Source organism: Lethenteron reissneri, chromosome 31 (genome assembly GCF_015708825.2).
Source record: "Lethenteron reissneri isolate LAM-NWPU_2019-01 chromosome 31, ASM1570882v1, whole genome shotgun sequence".
Classification (NCBI taxonomy): Eukaryota; Metazoa; Chordata; class Hyperoartia; order Petromyzontiformes; family Petromyzontidae; genus Lethenteron; species Lethenteron reissneri.
This window is the reverse complement of record NC_083809.1, coordinates 10,965,449-10,985,248: the sequence shown is the minus strand read 5'-3', so window position 1 is coordinate 10,985,248 and position 19,800 is coordinate 10,965,449. Positions and strand designations below refer to the sequence as shown.

The 19,800-nt window shown below is 46.1% G+C and overlaps 2 protein-coding genes across 8 annotated transcripts; one reads left to right on the top strand and one right to left on the bottom strand.

The window, feature by feature from the left end:
* Positions 1 to 244: 244 nt before the first annotated feature.
* Positions 245 to 19,410, top strand: COASY (Coenzyme A synthase). Of its 3 annotated transcripts, none has more exons than XM_061563540.1 (10): positions 245 to 356; positions 4,042 to 4,749; positions 5,808 to 6,022; positions 14,814 to 14,945; positions 15,412 to 15,601; positions 16,378 to 16,442; positions 16,952 to 17,036; positions 17,366 to 17,463; positions 17,898 to 18,044; positions 19,033 to 19,410. In XM_061563540.1, the coding sequence occupies exons 2-10, from the start codon at positions 4,050 to 4,052 to the stop codon at positions 19,075 to 19,077; spliced, it is 1,677 nt and encodes a 558-aa protein (XP_061419524.1). In that variant the 5' UTR covers positions 245 to 356; positions 4,042 to 4,049; the 3' UTR covers positions 19,078 to 19,410. The 3 variants fall into 3 exon arrangements, with proteins under 3 accessions (XP_061419524.1, XP_061419526.1, XP_061419523.1); XM_061563542.1 differs by lacking the exon at positions 245 to 356 and adding an exon at positions 399 to 422; XM_061563539.1 differs by lacking the exon at positions 245 to 356 and adding an exon at positions 521 to 740.
* On the bottom strand, positions 6,060 to 14,060 carry LOC133349789 (uncharacterized). 5 transcript variants are annotated; one of them, XM_061563537.1, is made up of 5 exons: positions 13,954 to 14,060; positions 10,340 to 10,973; positions 9,511 to 9,678; positions 8,290 to 8,564; positions 6,060 to 7,984 (listed from the first exon to the last, which is right to left on the bottom strand). In XM_061563537.1, the coding sequence occupies exons 2-5, from the start codon at positions 10,882 to 10,884 to the stop codon at positions 6,450 to 6,452; spliced, it is 2,523 nt and encodes an 840-aa protein (XP_061419521.1). In that variant the 5' UTR covers positions 10,885 to 10,973; positions 13,954 to 14,060; the 3' UTR covers positions 6,060 to 6,449. The 5 variants fall into 5 exon arrangements, with proteins under 5 accessions (XP_061419521.1, XP_061419520.1, XP_061419518.1 ...); XM_061563536.1 differs by lacking the exon at positions 13,954 to 14,060 and adding an exon at positions 13,058 to 13,195; XM_061563534.1 differs by lacking the exon at positions 13,954 to 14,060 and adding an exon at positions 11,650 to 11,742.
* Positions 19,411 to 19,800: the final 390 nt, after the last annotated feature.

Genomic DNA, 19,800 nt, shown 5'->3' with positions numbered 1-19,800 from the left:
TTCAGCGCACGCGCTTGTGATGACGTTCACGTGACCGCCTACAAATCCCCGAGCCCCCCCCGCTCAAGCCCGTGTTGGACGATACCACTGCGCGCGAGACGCGTGGGGTAGATGCCGGGAGAGTCCACTTCTGCCCACCCCCCCCCCCGACACTGCTCAGGTGAACAATTCCACTGCGCGCGATACGCGTGCGGCAGCAACTGGGAGAGTCCACTTCTGCACACCCCCCCCCCCGACACTGCTGCTGTTCCTGCTCAGGTGGACGATACCATTGCACGCAAGAGCCGTGGGTGTCGCTGCTGGTGCTGTCAGTGCTGGTGTTCGTGCACAGGCCGGGCGCACTGCCGGGCTCGCGGGTGAGTGAGCAATGTGTGTGAGCGGGTGAGCAGGTGGGTGAGCAGTGTGAGTGAGCGGGTGAGCAGGTGGGTGAGCAGTGTGAGTGTGCGGGTGAGTGCCTGTGGCCACTGCAGACGCGGAGACGAGGGCCACGTCTTGCGGGCACAAATGTACAGTCGTATATGGCATGTGGAGCTCGCTATAAGTCAGGGCTCCCTCTTACGTGGATCTCACTGTGGTCAGGTCTTGCATGGTTGCTGACTATTGTGTGGATCATCTCACCGCGATCAGGACACGCATTGAGCTCGCTACGAGGGCTTCTACGTGGCGATCTGGTGCATGCTGCACCACGCACTGGCGTTGTCGCTCAGCTTTGCTGCATAACTGTGACCGTCTGATGCAAGGTGACCTTGACACGTTAACCTCTTGACCTGAACATGATGACCAGAGGTTGGAGCTTAGCCCTGTTTGAGTTCATGCGATTCTGTTCCACGGACGATCACGTTGAGCCAGTTCCCCGGCTATTTTACGAGGGAGATCTGTGGTTTGTGAGCACAGAAACAACAAAAGTCAACAACAACAACAAAAAGCATTCAGTATTACGCAGAAACGACTACAGGGTCCTGAAGGAACATTGAGTAACTAACAAAGGAAGTATTTAGCGGTGGTAAAGGAAACACGCGAGTTTCATCAGGCGAAACGTCGTACTCGGATTGTAAATGTTGTGGCTTGGCTCTCCAACGCACCGGCGTGCTGTACTAGTACACTACACTATACACTACACTACTATACACTACACTATACACTACACTATACACTAGTGCTGTACTAGTATACTGCACTATACACTGCACTATACACTACACTATACACTACACTATACACTAGTGCTGTACTAGTATACTACACTATACACTACACTATACACTAGTGCTGTACTAGTATACTACACTATACACTAGTGCTGTACTAGTATACTACATTATACACTATACACTACACTATACACTAGTGCTGTACTAGTACACTGCACTATACACTGCACTATACACTAGTGCTGTACTAGTATACTACACTATACACTACACTAGTGCTGTACTAGTATACTACACTACACTATACACTACAGTACTTTACACTACACTATACACTCCACAATACACTAGTGCTGTACTAGTATACTACACTATACACTAGTGCTGTACTAGTATACTACATTATACACTAAACTATACACTACACTATACACTAGTGCTGTACTAGTATACTACACTATACACTACACTATACACTAGTGCTGTACTAGTATACTACACTATACACTACACTATACACTCGTGCTGTACTAGTACACTACACTATGCACTACACTATACACTAGTGCTGTACTAATATACTATACTATACACTACACTATACACTAGTATACTACACTATACACTACACTATATACTAGTGCTGTACTAGTATACTACACTATACAATAGTGCTGTGTTAGTATACTACACTATACACTACACTATACACTAGTGCTGTACTAGTATACTACACTACACTATACACTACAGTACTTTACACTACACTATACACTCCACAATACACTAGTGCTGTACTAGTATACTACACTATACACTACACTATACACTTCACACTAGTGCTGTACTAGTGACGAATTGGCACGTTCTGTTTACGTGACAACCCTTACTAGCTAGTTGGCTGTGTCGGGTGGTGGTGGGTTTTAACGAAACATTTTCACGCGATCTAACCCAAAAACCTCAATTATGGATGACATTTGTCGCGAAAGTCCCCTGCTACGTGTTAAACTGAAGGGAGAGAGCCACACTGTGGATGAGCGGCAATTGATGTTCCAGAAATGTGGGTAACAAGTAACGCGGAAACAATTACTATTCTCGCATGAAATGCAATATGTTTCATCGGATTATTGGAGCCACTTCTGAGTCCACGGGACGGAGTTAGATGAGCGAAGTGGTCCTTTAGGGGAGTGACAGATTTGAGTAAATTTGCAGGTTGTAAGGATAGCTTCTATAATAATAATTCCATTTATGTAGCGGATTTTCATCAAGGATCTCAAAGCGCTGTACAGGACGCAGCAGCAGAAGCGGAAACTCGGCATACCAATAATTATATCACAAATACATTTTATGAATCCATTTACTAAATGAACTAAAATTTTAGTAAGTGGAAGCGTATAAAATAGGTTTTAAGACGCATTTTAAAAAAAATCTCCACAGACTCGGAGGTCCCTGATATTTCCTGGGAGAGCGTTCCATAGCCTGGGGGAGGGTGTGAAGGGCAAGATCGATAGCAGAGTGGTCACGGTGGTAATGTGTCATGGAATGAGACGTAAGGTATAGATCAGGGGTGGGGAACCTTTTTTCTGTCAAGGGCCGTTTGGATATTTATAACATCATTCACGGGCCATACAAAATGATCAACTTAAAAATTAGTCTATTATATTTGGTCAAACATTTAATTAACTCACCCCTAATGTGATGGCTGGAACTGCTCCTCTTTGGCGAGGCGTGTGATGTTAGCTGGTATTGATGATGTTGCTACTCGCAACTGCTTTTCCAGGTTTGCTCCTAGAAATGTTGAATTTCGAGTCCCGCCTGCAGTTGCCTTGGCAGGGCCAGACCAAATGATGTTCCCCACCCCTGGATTATAGATGGTGCCACAATAATCAAGTATGGGCAGGATGGTTGCGACAGAGTCGATGTGGAATGCGGCGTTTTTTTCTGAATAGGAATCCAATTTTGGTAGTGTTTAATGTGTTCAAGTTCAAGTTCATTTATTAGGTATAGCCCTGTGAGCCATTCAGCTCTTGAATCGGGTGCAACCGCAACAAACAAAAAACAAAAACATGAACAAAAAACATCTTAAAGTGAATATGTGACTAAGTGCAAACAGAAAATCCAAGAAAAGACAGCAAAAATATTGCAGAAAAAACACCGTACACCAACGCTGTGTGCAAAAATCTCAGTGGGATGCAAGTCAAACAACAACAACCACAAGACAGCTTAGATTAAGGCCATCAGTCTAACTCTGTACTACAACAAACAAACATGGCTAAACCAATACACTTTTCGAAATCACCAAAATAAAGCCATGAAAGCAATGAAAAAGCAATCATAGGAACTGTGACGGAATTTTCACAATAAATGGCATACACAACATTTACTACCAAAACCCTGCAGCCATAGCTGGCTGCATGAGTCACTCCACAACAGCACGAGCATCAATCGGAGTATTGTAATTTTTCAATGCACCTTTAAGATCAGCAAACTAAATCAAAACACAGGTCATACTTTGTAGCGATCATCCGGAGCGAAACATTTTATTTTAGGTCACTGAATAGCACTGGCAGCTAGGGGTGTACAACTCCTCTAGAGCAGTGTTGCGTGTGGTGATGCTGTAATGTGTTGAATATGGATCGGTGAGTGTTGGCGTGATGTGTTGTTGCATGTGGATCAGTGAGTCTTTGCTCGTGTTACGTGGTGAGTTATTGGTGTGATATATTACGTGTGGTTCAGTGAATGTTGTTGTGATGTGTTGCATGTGGATCAGTGAGTGTTGCTCATTAAGTGTTGCTGTGATGTATTGCGTGTTCTGCATTGAGTCTTGCCGTAGTGTATTCCGTGTGGTTCAGTGAGTAAGTACAGTGGTTCTGTGTGATATGTTGGAAAGCGTCACCCATGGCTCGCAAGGAGTTGTTCCGGACGGGGCTGCTCGTCCTCACGTCGCCTGCAGCGCAGCTGCCGTTCCAGCTCGGTGGGGCCCTGCGCTCGGCATCGGAGATGATTAACGGCACTCTGTACGTGCACCTTCACCCGGGCCTGAGGCCGCCCAGCTCGACCACGTCCCCCTGCAGCAGGGCGGCCCTGTCTCCCGTGACGTGGGAAGTCTCCCAGATGGTCTCCAATGTCTACACGAAGGCCACGGATATCTGCAGCCACCTGGATGTGCGTGTCTTCCTCACCAACATTAAAGGGCACGGCGTGGCTGGGAGCGTGCCCGCTGCCCTGCACACCCCCTGCCACTCGCCCGAGGTGGTGCTCACCGACTACAGCAGCATCGACGACCTGAAGCGGCTTCACGACGTCGAGGCGTTCTTCCGAAGCTACGTGCAGAATCGCTACGAGTGCAATGCTTCCATCAAGCTCTTTGTGCCCGATGTGGGCTCCAAGGAAGGCCAGTCTGCACACGGGGAAACGCAGCAGCCCGGAGAGAGCACAGTGGGCTCGGCCGACGGGGGGCCGCCCAGCTACTCGGACGTGGTTCTCGGGGGCACGTTTGACAGGCTGCACAACGCGCACAAGATCCTCCTGAGTACCGCGTGCTTGTTGGCAGAAAGACGCGTGCTGATTGGAGTTGCAGACGGGGCGCTTTTGCAAGGTCATTGACGCTTGCTGCTCGCAAATATACATTAGACAATTTGTTTCATCCAATTTTATTTCAAATGTGCTGCCGGCATTAAGTAGTAAGACTTAACCGTTTGGATTTCTGCCAGGGGAGTTCGTCACCCCTTCTGTTAGAGAATGGCCCAAAGAATAAGGTTTCATGTAACTGCTTTAGAAATATCTTTACGTGATATCTTAGCCACACATTTATCGGGTGCACCATCACTTAAATGCTCGTCGCATGGCAGGTAAACCAATGTTTGAATTCTCTGAGCTGGAAATTAACTACATGAAGTTAAAAACGCCTTTAATGTGTTTTTTTTCCATCATTGGTATCTGGGCTGAAATTATCAACTCAATACACTTGAGAACCAAGTGTATCTATGGGGTGGCTACACAGATTTAAATCCACAATCTCAGCCATGCCGGCCCCATACTCTGGCCCCTTGAGCCATCTTTCACACATCATAAGTTTAATGTTCATTTCAAGGGAAAAAATGTTCTCGATACATTTTTGCCGAGAACACGTGATACTCTGGGTGCGTTGAATACGGGAAGCATGGGGTGGGATGAATGGAACTTGCTTCTGCCTGTATGTGATCTGCTTCATTCTGGAGTGCAACATGTGGTTATCCAGCAGCTGGCATGGGCTGGCTGCATTACTGCTAGTTCAGGCGAGTGACCACATGTTGACTCTGTGGGGGTCATTGCTTTCCCTGGGTGAATTATCGCATATGTTGGGCAATCATAAGCACATTCAATCGAGTTCATTTGCATTCCACCGACAGGGACAAAAAGGCACGTTAAATGGTATGATGCAATGGCCATGAAAGTGCTCTAAAGAGTCGGGACACATTAACTGCGAATTTCACATCTCGTTTTATTGAATTTATTTTACATAGGCAATAACATTGATGATATAATGCTTTAGCGTGCTTGAGGTGTGTGTATAACAGCACTTGCTTCTGCAGTCTGTTAAGGCTGTACTGGGAATCTTTGTTTTGTACGTGATTTACACCGCTTCAAGTGACATTGCAATGTTCTTGTCGACAGGGAAGCTTCTGAATGAGCTGATAGAGCCGTATGAGCAGAGGCTCTCAGCGCTCCGGAGCTTCCTGAGCGATGTGCATCCTCACCTGTGCTACGACATCGTCCCCATCACGGACCCCTTCGGACCTGCCATCACTGACTCTCTTCTGCAGTGCATTGTGGTCAGCGAAGAGACTCGCAAAGGGGGGCAGGCTGTGAACCGCAAACGTGAAGAAAAGGTAACCAGTACTCCACCAAGCTGAAGTTTGGCTATTCCACTTAAGCGTGGGGCTCTCAAGGGTTTGAATACAATTCACGCGCAGAAATCCAGAGCAGTTCTGTGTGCTGTGAAACCATGGTGCACTGCATGGATTCATAATAACTGAACCTCCACAAATGTTCACCTGTTTGTGGCTGAAAATCTCTTGGTAAATTGGTTTTATGGTTAAAATGTACATCCACTAATAATTGGATTACCTTGGAAGACTACAAAGCACCAGACTATAATACAAAACCACCCATTCATCCCTCGCATAGCAGTGGTGGCTTCTTCCACTGAAAAACAGTGGAGCAGTTTTTTTATCGTAATGCCTCTCATGCAAAACATATTGTCATGGATAAAGAATAGACTGCATCTGTAACTTAAGGGTGAGTTTTCCCTGGCAACTATTGCTTTGAGGGATTGACCAGTTGCTTAGCTTTTCTCAAGTTGTTGAATATCTCTCTCCACATGTGCAGTTTTTGGATTGGATTGGTGTTTGTTGTAAAGTCCTTGTACAATTCCTTGGCCAGTAAGGCGTGATGACAGTCCCTGAGCGCTGGGGGAATTTGGTCGATGGAAATAGATTCTGGGTGAAGGCACAGCAGGACGCATTGCTTCAGGAGGCTGCACAGACTCGTGGACAATTTATCGGCCACAAAGTCTGGGGTCACCAGCACAATAATTGCATTGTATTTCTCTGTTGCCTTTTTCAAGAGATCGTTGTACAACTTTCCAGCAGGCATTTCAGAATAGTTAACGAACTCTACATCGGCAACTTCCTTGGCTAGTTGCTGGATGTTCTCGGCTAGCACGGTGTCTTCATGCGAGTCCATTCTGTGAAAGATGTACATTCTCTTGTCTTTGCTTCTGTCCATCAGAAGGACCTCGTACGCCTCGCACATACTCTGGCTCGACAGCGACAGTGTGGCCGTGTGTGTCTCGGCTGCGCCAAAATAAATGCTTTCCAAAAGGTCACTGTCAATCAGATGGTCTCCAGATTCTGTGGATCTGAGGAAGGCCCAGTACATGAGCGCCTCATCATACTGCTTCCTGAAGGCCAGGTTCTTGACCAGGCCAAGCAGGGTGTCAGGATCTTGTGGCTGGATAGTGTCTGCCTCCCACAGTGCACTCAGAGCCTGTCCATGAAGGCCCACGAGTTCATAAAGTTTGGAGCGAGAGCGAAGCATTTGAGGGGTCTGGCCTTGAGATTCCTTGAGTTGCTCTATGAGACTGTCTAGAGCCACCTTGCGTGTGCTCTTCACCTTGGCAGCGCTTTCAATCGCTAATCGGAGTAGTTGTTCGCTTCTCTGCTGATCGCCGCGCTCTTGCATGTTCAAACCCCAATTCTCGAATGTCCGTGCACAAAAGAGTTGGGAGACGTATTTGCCTGTCTTCATGGACTTGCGTAAGCAATCATCAGACTCCTCTGTTTTGCCAAGTGACACATATATCTCGGCCAGGGTCACCAACAGATAGGGACCCGTTTCTTTTGACAGCTCAATACCCTCTCTGAGGTACTTAATCGCTTGGTCTAGAAGTTCTGTGACATATGGATCTTTGACTTCTCTGTAGCAATTGAAAAGACTCTTTCCTCTTCCCCGCCTGTGGCCACGTGCCTGCGTGTTCTCCGGGTTCTGCGCTGCCCCACCAGGGAAATAATGCGACTGCCCTCGCATTCGTCTGGAGCTGCAGAAAGGCTGTCTGCCCCCTCTAGGCCTCCTGCTGGGAAATAAAGGCTGCCTGACTCGCAATGTGCACTCGGGCTGCCCATCTTCCCCACTAGTGATGCTCAAAGCAGCAAAGTCTGCGCTCACATCGCAGAGTTGTGTCATTGGCTCATTTGTGACAAACATGTCCTGGCCACGGCCAGCTGCGTTTGCTGGCCGCCAAGAGTGTCTTTGACCTCTGAAACCCCTGCCGCCATATCCTGCTGTAGGAGCTGTAGAGACAAATAATAATGAACTTACTCAAAGGATTTCAAGGGAGAAAAAAATCCATTCTAAAAATGTTTTGGTTTTGGTGAAATCTCACAGTATTTTGTTGCTAAAGCTACATTGCTGATAACTCTAATTACACAGAGTGCAAGGCCGCAAACGTATGTCGTTTTTTTTGGTTGGGCCAAAGCTGGAGTGTAGCTTGTTTAAATGATAGAAGGATCTGTGAGAATGCAGTAGGGAGAAATTTTAAGTAGAAACACTTTTTTCAAGTTTAGGTGTCTTTGTGAAAGAAGAAAATTGATCTCACCATCCAGGGTCCTCGCATGAGCTTGATCTGCTAGGGTGCGGTAGGTTAGCCCGAGGTGGTGGAGAGAAAAGGACGAGGGGCAGAGCGCGTAGGCTTTGCGCAGGTGCTCCAGAGCTCGGTCGTATTGGCGCATGTGCCTCCAGTGCTTTCCTGCCCTCTCCAGCACCCAGCGGTCCTGGGGCACAAGCGCGCAGGCCCTCTCGAAGCACTCTGACACGGTGAGCGCCTCATCGCCCACCTCCACGATACGGGCACTCTCGAAATCCCTGACATTCCTCGTGTTTTCGTAAGAATCAAGAGCATCGGCAGAAAAGCTTTTGTGGAGCACAACACTGGCAAGTTTATGGTGACAGATACAGACACAGTCTTTGATAGTAATATGATGATAACGGGTAGAGGAGGCTTTTGTTGTCCAATTCCGAAGTACTCATTTATTCTGAGCTGCGTTTTATTGAGCGGCCTGTTCGAGCGCTCTAACAGCGCTGCAGCCTTGGTAAGATTGGGGCAATCTAATGAATAGTCACCGATCAGGTGGCTCAACGGTAGAGTGGCTTGCAGTTGGAAAGTTGTGCGTTCAGTGCTGATTGGTGGCTGATTCAGCCCACCATCCATCTTTCGGGATTCTTAAATTGAATACCACATTATGGGCGAGTCAGCACTTGTTATTCTATAGATCAGGGGTCCCCAACCCCCGGGCCGCGGATCGGTACCGGTCCGTGGCCTGTTAGGAACTGGGCCGCACAGGAGGAGGTTACCGGTGAGTCCGTGCGTGGCCCGCCCATTATTTTATTTACCACTTCCATCCGCGCCTCTTTCCCGCTCTGCGCACTTGTCTCAGTCACAGTTTTGGTAAGCCCACAAGCTGCTAACCCCTAGCCATAATTAGTAAAAACCAAATGTCGCTGGAGAGCTTCTTTGAAAAGGGGGAAAGACCCAATGATGAACCCCCCCCCCCCCCCCCCAGTCCGTGAAAAAATTGTCTTCCAGGAAACCGGTCCCTGGTGCCAAAAATGTTGGGGACCACTGCTATAGATGGAATCGCCCTCAGTATAGGAATTAGGAATTTCCACCACTGCTTGAGGGCCGTAGATAGGAGATGGGCACACCACCTCATTGATATTTGAGCAGACAATCTCTTTGATTGTTGATTTAAATTGTAAAACACATCAACTACCACATTAAACCCCACGTTAAAAGTGCTTTAAAAATACAGCAGTTTACCTGTGGTTGAAAAATTTCTTGGTTATCTGGCCCAAAACTGCGAAAGCTTTGGCCTTGAAAAATCTGTTGTCCGTGTGGACAACGTGTGCAAGGGCTTCCACGGCTTGTTGAAAGTGTTCATTCTTGTCAAAGTCGGGGTTCTCTCTCAAAATGTCAATCTCAAACACCCTGCAAAAGAGAGCCATAACACGTAATTGCCGACGTAATGAGCGAGCCTTAACGTAATAAAATATTAAAAAATACTTTTAAAAAAACACGCTTTAATGAAATGTACTGTCTGAGCTGCCCCTCCCCCTGCCCCCTTCCCCCATCGCCCCTCCCCTCCCTCCACATCCCCCGCCCCTGGGCGTGGCTCCCCGGGGCTTGCCGTGACGTAAGGGACCACGTGGTGATTTACAGGCAACGTGAGTTGAGCGTCGACAATTAGAACCGTAAAAAAGATTGTTTAAAAATATATTTTTACATTTTCAATGATAGAATATAGTATTGTCATCAGTATGACACACCTATACCAAGTTTGCAGTCGATACGACATTGGGAATACGGTTGAAATTGAGTTACACGATTTTAGGATACAACAGAGTAAGTTAAATAAAAGCGTGTAAAATGTTTAAAAATATATGTTTTGGATTTATGATAGAATATAGTCTTGTCATCAGTATGACATAGGTATTTCAAGTTTGCAGTCGATAGCACAATGGAAAGTGGGTAAAAATTGAGTTACAAGATTTATTTTTTGAGGATACAACAGACGGAGTGAGTTAAATAAAAGCGTGTAATAATAAAAAGGAATAATGTACTCTCGAATGCTGCAGGTGTGCCAACTGACCTGTCGAGGTTCAAAGCCAAGCCGTACTTCCAAGAAACAAGTTTGTCAGGAGGGCAGTGACCGTGCCCCATCTCGATGGCCTGCGAATATTTGTCGATCGCCTTGAATTGTGCTACGGGACCCAGACGGGAGAGGCAGTAGCCCTGCTCAGCCAAGGCCGTAGCAAGCGCTGCCTTGTTTCCCTTCTGCCTGTCCAGTGCCTCCGCCACTCTGCTGGCGGCCTCGAATTCGTAGCGATGCAAGTGAAGCTCGCACTTGTTGGCCAGTGCCGTCACACTGCACGGCTCCTTTATTAGGGCAGCTGTCACTGACGACTCGGCTTTGGCCAGCTGATCTTGCGATAGGTAGAAATAGGTGAGGCTGTTAAGGGCGCAGACGTCGCTGTCAAACTCTTCTGCGGTGGCTTCGTGCGCCTGTTTGCGCTCCAGTTTTGCGATGACAATGTTGATGTACGTGCTGCCGTGCGGTAGGTCGTGTGTCAGCTCAAAGAGTGTCGGGAGCTGCTCGTAACGCTCCCGTATCTCTTTTGTAAAATTGTTATCCATTGCACACCGGTTTGGTCAAGCAACCGTCTTGAGTGGAGTGCTTTTAAGAACTAGAATAGAGCAGAAGCGAGGAGTTTACAGTGTAAACTCTGAAAAAGACACAAACAGAACATTTCACTTCTGTGCTGGTCTTCCATTCCTAATCATCTCTGCTGGTACAGTAATCCATCTACAGCCTCTTTCTTTTTCAAGAATCAAGAGAAAATTGTCATTTGTGACAGACCAATCAAACTTAACGTAGGACTCAATAAATACCTGTAGCCACTGGTACCCGAGGTACGCTCAGTTGGACATTGGAGCATGAATAGTGTACGTTATTTTCCCAAACATTTAATACGAGTTTTTTTGTTTCGTTTAATAAGTAATATATTAAAAAAACTTTTTTAAAAACACGCTTTCATTAAATGTACCGTACCAGTAATGGAAGAACTCCACGACTCCAGGAAGTGGCCCCGAAGCTTGCCATAACATAAGGGGCCGTGGTGATTTACAGCCAACGTCAGTTGACCGTGGACAATTAGAGCCAAGCCGAAACATAACATAAAAAATAATGTTTTAAAATATGTTTTTTTATTTTATATGATAGAATATAGTATTGTCATCAGTATACCAAGTTTGCAGTCGATACCACATTGGGAAGTGGGTAAAAATTGAGTTACATGATTTGAGGATACAACAACGACAACAACAGACAGAGTGAGTTAATAAAAAGCGTTTAAAAAAGGAACTGTGAGAGAGAAAAATCATGAAAATAAAGCCACAAACTTCTGGACACTCCAGGCAGAGCGAGGAGTGGTTGGACGTGAAGTCGCGAACCCAGCGCAGCTTACGTAGTAGTAGTAGTGTGCACACTTCCGTGTCGGTACGTGCCGAATATGTGCCGCCGTGTGTGATATGTACGTACCAAACCCGAATGGAATCCCAAGTATGGCAACAACATTGGACTGGATAATTTGCATACGTTTGAAAAAAGAAAACCCAACGTATTACAAAAAAATATCGATATTCTTGTATCAGATTACTTGATTGGTCCTTATTAGATTACTATGTGGACTGAGATGGCATCTTAGATGTATAAAAATAGCGTTGTTACTTCACTTCTCCGAGAAGGCTGTGCCAACGAGAAAATGGAGCAAACCGTTTAACACGCAGTCGGCTTTTACGACCAATATCATCCATAATATAGGTTTTTTGGGTTAGATCGCGTAAATATGTCGTTAAACCCACCACCACCCAACACAGCCAATTAGTAAACTTTGCAACGTAAACAGAATATGCCAATTCATTACTATTACAGCACACCGGTGTGTTTGAGAGCAAATCCACAACATTTACAATCTGAGTACGACGTTTTTCCAACAATTAAAACCAGCTTCATCAGGCGACAGCCAGATTTGTGGAGAAATCCTCCTTTTTCGAAATCCTCCTGTTTCATTCCTTAAATAGAGGGATAGATGTGATGGCGTCACTTGTGAGCCCTCCACGTGTGAAGGTGGGGCATTAATGCATATAAATTACAATGGGTATCCATTGCCGGTTTACGGTACGGCAACTCCTCGCTTAACGTGTGTTCACACAACGCGTTTTTGCTACAACTTGGTTCTTCTACGAGGGACCACTTTTCGTACAACGCGGAACGCGCACCGTTATAACGCGTTTGGTGAGCGGTCAAGACAAACTACTTTGTTCAGCTGCGCGGCGGCTGAGCGGAATGATAGAGTACACAGGATGGTAGGGCACGCGGTGGCCGACCCTCGCCTCGGCTCTTTTTCCCCGCTATACGATGATCGCAGGCTGATTTTATAGCGCAAATATGATTGGGTAACAGTAATTCCCTGCTTAACAGCACGGTTTTTCGACGTAAGGCGGCCCTTTTCAGGAACGCATCCAGCACGTTAAATGAGGAATTGCTGTATTTCTTTGTTCAAGTGACAAAATAAGAGTTTGGTGAAGGAGATAAAATGGTGGCGATTCCCTCCAGCCTGTTTCGTCTCGTCAAGTTATCGTTCGTGTTTATTCGTTTAACCAGAACTCACGAGAGCACGGATATTCTCATTTGCAAGCGTGGCCCGCGAATTATGCGTTGTTTTTCATATTTAAACAGTTGAAACATTCCTAAATCGACTAAATATGTGATCCACAGTGCCGCGGAGGCGTTTGTCATATCCCATACCCGCTGAAGAGCCTCTCTCTCTCGATCTCTTTGACCGAGTAAATGTTGACACGAAGACGAGTGTTGGCAGGACACGATCGTTGTGTTGGGCCTTTCGTCTTCACCGACTGACAACTCATGCCCCCTGCCACTGGCGATGTCGACCTCTGCTGCGGTAGTGGGGTGTGGAAAGTGGACGCGGGGCCGTGCTGTACTAATAAATCATCATACAGTATTTCCTCGTCATTAACAAACTCGATATTCGTGAATTTGGCTATCTGCGAATCGCATCTGGAACTGTACACGACTGCATCGAGTGGTAAAGCGATGAGATTGCTTTACTATTTATTTGCCAATGTTGTTTTGTTATGATAATTTCCATGTATTTTTTAGCTGATTTATGTATTTATTTAAGGTAAATCATTTCGTAGGCAACATCATTATCCGCAAAATGCACTCTTCACGAGCACCTTCTGAACGGTTCCCTTGCGAATAACGAGGGACTACTGTATTATCAACATTTTAAAAACGGTATCGTCGAAACTTTAATGCGCATTATATTTGCGTGCGGCATGTGCTTCCAACGAAACGGAATCAAGTTGAGTGTCTTTCATTCCGCACGTTCGCGTGTGACCCTCACGTGTGCAGCGAGGCAAGGGTGGTGCCCCCCGTGCATTCCCTGACGGCCCCCCCTGCCCCAGCGCGTGAGGCTGCCCCCCTGTGCCCCCCACACCCCTCCTCCCGAGGCCTCCAAAACGAGAGCTCCGTGCCAATTGACAAATAAGTTCAGCAATTTTAATTCAGCACGCTGATCAACGGCCAACAAAAGTGTTTTGCGGCTTTCCCTATGAGCCCGGTATATTGTTAGGCCGTGAAATTAGTTCAGTTGTAAGCGTGCGTGTGAATGCAGTACGTACCTGGCTGTAGAGGCACACACGCCTTGCAGACACGGGGAATGGGCGACAGCTCTTGACCATGCACACAATGTTTTGGAAATCCCCTCCGCTCAAACAACAACGAGCACTGTAGGAATTGTTGGACGAAAACCACATGGGCAGGGATGTTGAATGCTTCCAGACTGAATTTTTTTTGCTGCACGTGCACATTTCGTGACGTTTTTTTTAACATCCGTCTTGTGCACCGCTTAAAGGTTTTTCAAACTCGGAATCTTTCACTGGGTTAATGCGCCACGAGCTCAAGTTGATTATTGGTGAATAAACATTACTTTCCGGCGTGGAAGTGCAGTCATTTGCTTGCACTTGCACACGCCTGCTCTCACTGCGCCTATGTTAGTGGGTGGAAGGCGGTTTTGATACATTTCGATTTAAAGCTTTCGTGACTGCAGGGATTCATCTTCTTGGTTCTTTCGGTAAAGTCACGTAGAAGGGAGATAATAAAAGAAACGGCGTGAGAATTGTATTATTTTATTATGTTTAATTTTATTATTTTATTATCTCCCTTCTACGTGACTTTACCGAAAGAACCTAGAAGGTTTGGATACAGTTTGTGTGTCTTCCATCAGAGTAGTTCTGTTAGGCACTAATTGCAGGGTTAACGCGTCAGGCAATGCTTTAGCGGTGTAGATGGTTTCATTAACGTTGAGGATTTTAACATGACTTGTATGTGTGTTGAACTTCTTTCGCACCGCAGGTAGCCAATCGTGATAATTGGCGCGGTGCTAAAGGCATTGTAATAGGCACTGCACTGGAGTGTGTTTCATCTGGGCGAGTTGTCTGTTTTGGGAAAGTGGTCACTGGGAACATCCTTTCGCTGCCAGGGCCTGCCGCTGCTGGAGGTGCACGAGATCAAGCTGATCGCCGACCGTCACCACGAGAGCCACGAGGAAATGAAAATCAGCTCGTCGAGTCTGAGAGCACGGCTGCTGGGCACCCTGCTGAAACCGCCACAAGTGAGGCGCCGTCGCGTTTAGAGATGGAGCGCTTGGGCTCCCTGACGTTTCCCGTAAAAAGTGAAGTTCTAAGAAGTGAAATGCGACATGCCGTTGCCGCCTGCGCCGTGCCCCATTCCCAGGAGATGTGCATGGTGCTGTGTCGTGTGTGTGCGCGCGTAGGGAGTGGTAGCGTCATGGTTAAGGCGTTGCACTACGAACCTGGTGACCCGAGTTTGATTTCCGCTCATGGCTAACATCAGTGACGATAATCTAAACCGGTCCTGGGCCTGCCCTAGGTCCATTCAGCCTCAAATGAGTGACCCCGTGCAGCGTGTAAACATCGCCACTGGGGAGACGAAGGCAGCCGGGCGTGGTGCTGGCCACCCACCCCCTCGTGTGCCGTCCCGGCCTTCATAGCTGCTACTCGTTAATAGCACTTGCCCAATAGTCTGTTAAGGCTATACGGGGGATCTTTGTCTTACAGGTGAAACCCGACATCCCACCGGTGCCCTTTGTCATTGGGCTTACGGGAATCAGCGCTAGCGGGAAGTCGAGCGTCGCCAGGCGTCTGGAGGCGCTTGGGGCTGTGCACGTGGACTGCGACGTGCTCGGCCATCAGGCCTACCTGCCAGGCACCAGCGCCCATGCCAACATCGTCGAGGAGTTCGGAGAGGGTGAGTCGCTCTGGCGGGATGCGTGCTCTGCGTTTCGATTGGTCGTCATTGTTTCTGAATGTGCACTAACTAGGTGGCTACTGTAAAGGTAATGAGTTATGGTGCTTGGCTGTGTAAATTTTGTGTCTACTATCAAACCCAATATCAGTGGAAATGGTCAACATATTAGACTTGCAATTCCATCTCTCGAATCGACAGTTGAAACAATGTGCCAAGTCTCTAGCTGAAAACTCCCCCCACCACCACCTTTATCCACCCAGAAGCATAAATGGGTCCGCCACGGTTAGTCGATCGGTAGGTTATGTATGGTGGGGTAAAGTGTGGGTACGCCCACCTCTTCTAATACATCTACTCAGAGTGAAAGAGTAGACCTAATATCCTCTGTTATTTGCTGCAGTAGGGGGTGCTTCTACCAGCAGCGGTGCAAGCAATTGCAGGGATGCACCTTTACCTTTTTAACTGCATGTAACTATGGGACGATTAATCTATCAACATTGATTCGTACTTTTATGGTACACGCATTGGACCGTATGTGTGAAAATCATATAAATTATTCATTCCTAATGGAGCAAATTCTGACAATTCATCAAGTCGTTGCAGAGTGAATGTCTCGTGCCAAATAGAAAGCATTTGCGGTTAAAGCAATGTTCACATTTAACAGATGATTATATTTACTAATTTATGATATAATGCGGCCATGTGGATACATGGCCCATTCTCAGTTTAGTATCGGATTTCCATTTTTACAGTACCCCTTTTCTTCCACATTGTTACAGATATCTTGTCAGAAGATGGAACCATAAACAGAAAGGAGCTGGGGAAAAAAGTGTTTTCAGAAAAGGTGACCGCGGCACACAGTGCCGATTACAAACTTGACACTCCAGTATTTTTTTTATAATGCATGGGTACGTACCCAGTTCATTATATATCACATATATATTTTATTTAAATGTTTTACCTGGATAATCCCTGGAGAGGGAACATCTCGTTTGCAAGGATGCCCAGGGTGTCAAAATACGTACAAACACACATGTAATGACGACTTGTATACACGCGTTCGAACAACTTACACAGCATTGTATGGATGTTGGACTTTTTTTGCGTAATACGTAGCCTACCGTGCTAATCGCGGAGGTGCATTCATACCAAGTAAAACAAATGTTCGCGTCAAGAACATACACCAGATAGCACACATGAAGATCATACTATAGCCAAATATAAACGGTTACAAATGTTAAGCAGCTAATTATTTCAGATGTTGCCAGTAGCAGAGTAGTTGGTGGGTGTGATTTAAAGGACTTAAAGGAAGTAACCCTGCTAAGCTTTGTGCGCTCTTGCCATTTTTGCCAGGATAAACTAAAAAAACTAACGGACATTGTTTGGCCTGATATCGCGAGGCTGGCCAAGAAAGTTATTGCTGATTGTGCAGAAAAAGGTAAGTGGCCCTCACCCCTTTAGCAGCTGCAGTTGAGTAGATTTTGTGGCCCTTCGATTATGTTGGCTGAGCGGTGCGGAAATTATAATATCTTGGTTCGAGATTAATTACTTAAAAACACATAGATCTACCGTACAAAAATCGACCGTCCATGAACATTTGTTTTTGACATTATTTTTAGACGCCCATGACATCGACAGTTTCCAACTGAAAATGTAACTGTCTGAAATATTTGACGCTTATATTAACATCACTTTGATTAATTTCAGAAATGCCCGTGCTTGTGTGCTATGTGCGAGTGACCGAGTGCTGCTTCGTTTTCGATGCAGGTGTGCGTGTGTGTGTCCTGGATGCTGCGGTTCTGCTGGAAGCCGGCTGGATCAACATGGTCCATGAGGTCTGGGTGGTGCTCATTCCGGAAGACGAGGTGAGCTGCATGCGTTGTGTCCCATCGTCGACGACGACAACCGGTACCACCATAGTACTGCTTTTATGCGTTTCGTTTCCTTTCTGGAATTAAGGAAACAGTTTTGGCCCACGGTTCAATAAATCATCATCACGGTTTTTAACCTTCACAGCTGATACAGCACTGTCAAAACACTCACAGACCTCTTGCGTGAATGATGATAACAGCTGGCTGAATAAAGAATTGAATTCCCTACATTGACATTCGAGCTGTGTATAACTCAGAGCTGCAGACACCCACTAAACTGAGATGGGAATACTTTCAGTAAATTTGGTATTCAGGCCATTATAGCACACGAGCTATCACTTTAATATAGAACTGAAATGAGTTAGCTCATAGTCATAGTGACATTTCCTTTATGTGTCACTTTCTGCAATATGTTTTTTTCTTCACAGGCCGTCAGAAGAATTGTGGAGAGAGACGGCGTGACGGATGACAGTGCTAAGAAGAGGCTGTCCAATCAGCTCAGCAACCAGCGCAGGGCAGAGGAGGCAAATGTTGTGCTGTGTACCTACTGGCAGCCTCAAGTGACACAAAAACAGGTATGGGAGTGGGGTACTCTCTATAGAATACTGTCTGCTGGCTTCCAGAGCCACCAACCATGATTGTTTTTTTGTAATCGCGACCACTCAAACAGTGGCTATCCCAACAGACAGCAGTGAAACAGACACAACGGTAAACCGGTATTAATTTCAGGACTTGATCAGTACAGTCACCAATGTTGGCTACTGACATCTGCCTCGGATGTCACGTTTTCTCACCTCTTTTGAGTTCTTGGTATCAATGACAAAATGTCCACATTGTGTGGTCTTGATAAAGCTTTTAGTACATGCAAATGCACTGCTTTTTGTGTTGTTAAATCTGTTTGTCGCGAGGCCACGTTGATGTTGCTGTTGTGATGGGTTTCCCCTCGTTTACACATTTAAATCCCAAAGCAGGTGTGGGTGCTTCTCCCTGGGGAGTCTCCATGACGGAGGCGGGTAGTGTGAACACGCTCGTCATGCTGCACGTTCACATGGAGCACAGGAGGAAACTAGGGGTTTTATAGGCGGAATACAAATGCATTTTGATGCGACCCAAATTGCTTGTGAATAAAAATTTGTATCTGAAACCATACAAACAGGATATAAGTTAATACCCATTGTAAACATTATTGTTTTTCTAGGTTGTTTATGTTGTATATAACTCGTTCACATTATCCCTACAGCCATTCGAGGCCACTGCATTCACAACGTGACAAATACTTTTTTAATAGATTCACGACAATGAATCCTGACGATTTAGTAGGGCAGGTGCGGAAAACCATTACACCGCTATTAACTATATCAGTGTGGTAACTCCTGCTCCAGGTTGGTATTTATAATTCCCTTGGTTGACACTGCACATTTAAACAAGGGTTTTTTGGTTTGCTGCCTCTCAAGGCATGTCCATCAGTATGCACTCTCCATCGGTCCTTCCACTCACTACACACACACACCTCCATGTCACAAGCTCACAATGGGTGTACATGCTGCTGTGTTTTCCATGAAGGTTGAAAAAGCGTGGAAGCTCCTACTTGGAAGAATCACAAGGTGAAGGTCGATCGCCTGTAACTGGACCAATGTGGAAGAGCCAGAAGTGTAGTTTATTGGGCTGTAAATTTGTTTGGAGTTTGATGTCGGCTTCATTAAATAACTAATGTGGAAGCATAAAAGTCTGCAAACTGGAATTTGTGCTTGTGCCATTTTATATTTTGACTTGAAATATCCTTTGTTTTGCAGGCATACAAATTAAAATCTAACGGCTTCAGCATAGACTGCTTTCATAAAGTTACCAAAAGTTTTAGACAAAGAATTGTAATACTAAAATGATGGTGAATGGTGCAATATGTGAAATTTTACACATTAATAAAGTTTCCTTAAAACTTTCATAAAAGATGCTGTTCTTCGATGCATTTACTTTGCAGGCTTGAACATCTGATGGGATTGTTGTGCCTGCTGTTGCAGATCAGCCCTGCTCCAATACACTGCTGCACACACCTGTAATCCACCACCAGGCAAGGGTTGGCGGATCACGTAAATCCGTGAAACTCCCAAGCGCCGCTGGTTTGCGAGGTAGTGCCGGCAGATGGCAGCACAGCAAAATATAACTTGGGAAGCTTTATCACCTGGCACTCATGCGTTCGTTTTCCCTGGTTACTCTGATTTACTCACTTGTGCCGCCAAAATACTCATGGAATTGGCCAAGAATTCCAGCGCAGGGCCCTGATGAAAACGTCTTCAAGACTCGATCATGCTTCGTGGAAAAATACAGCGCGTT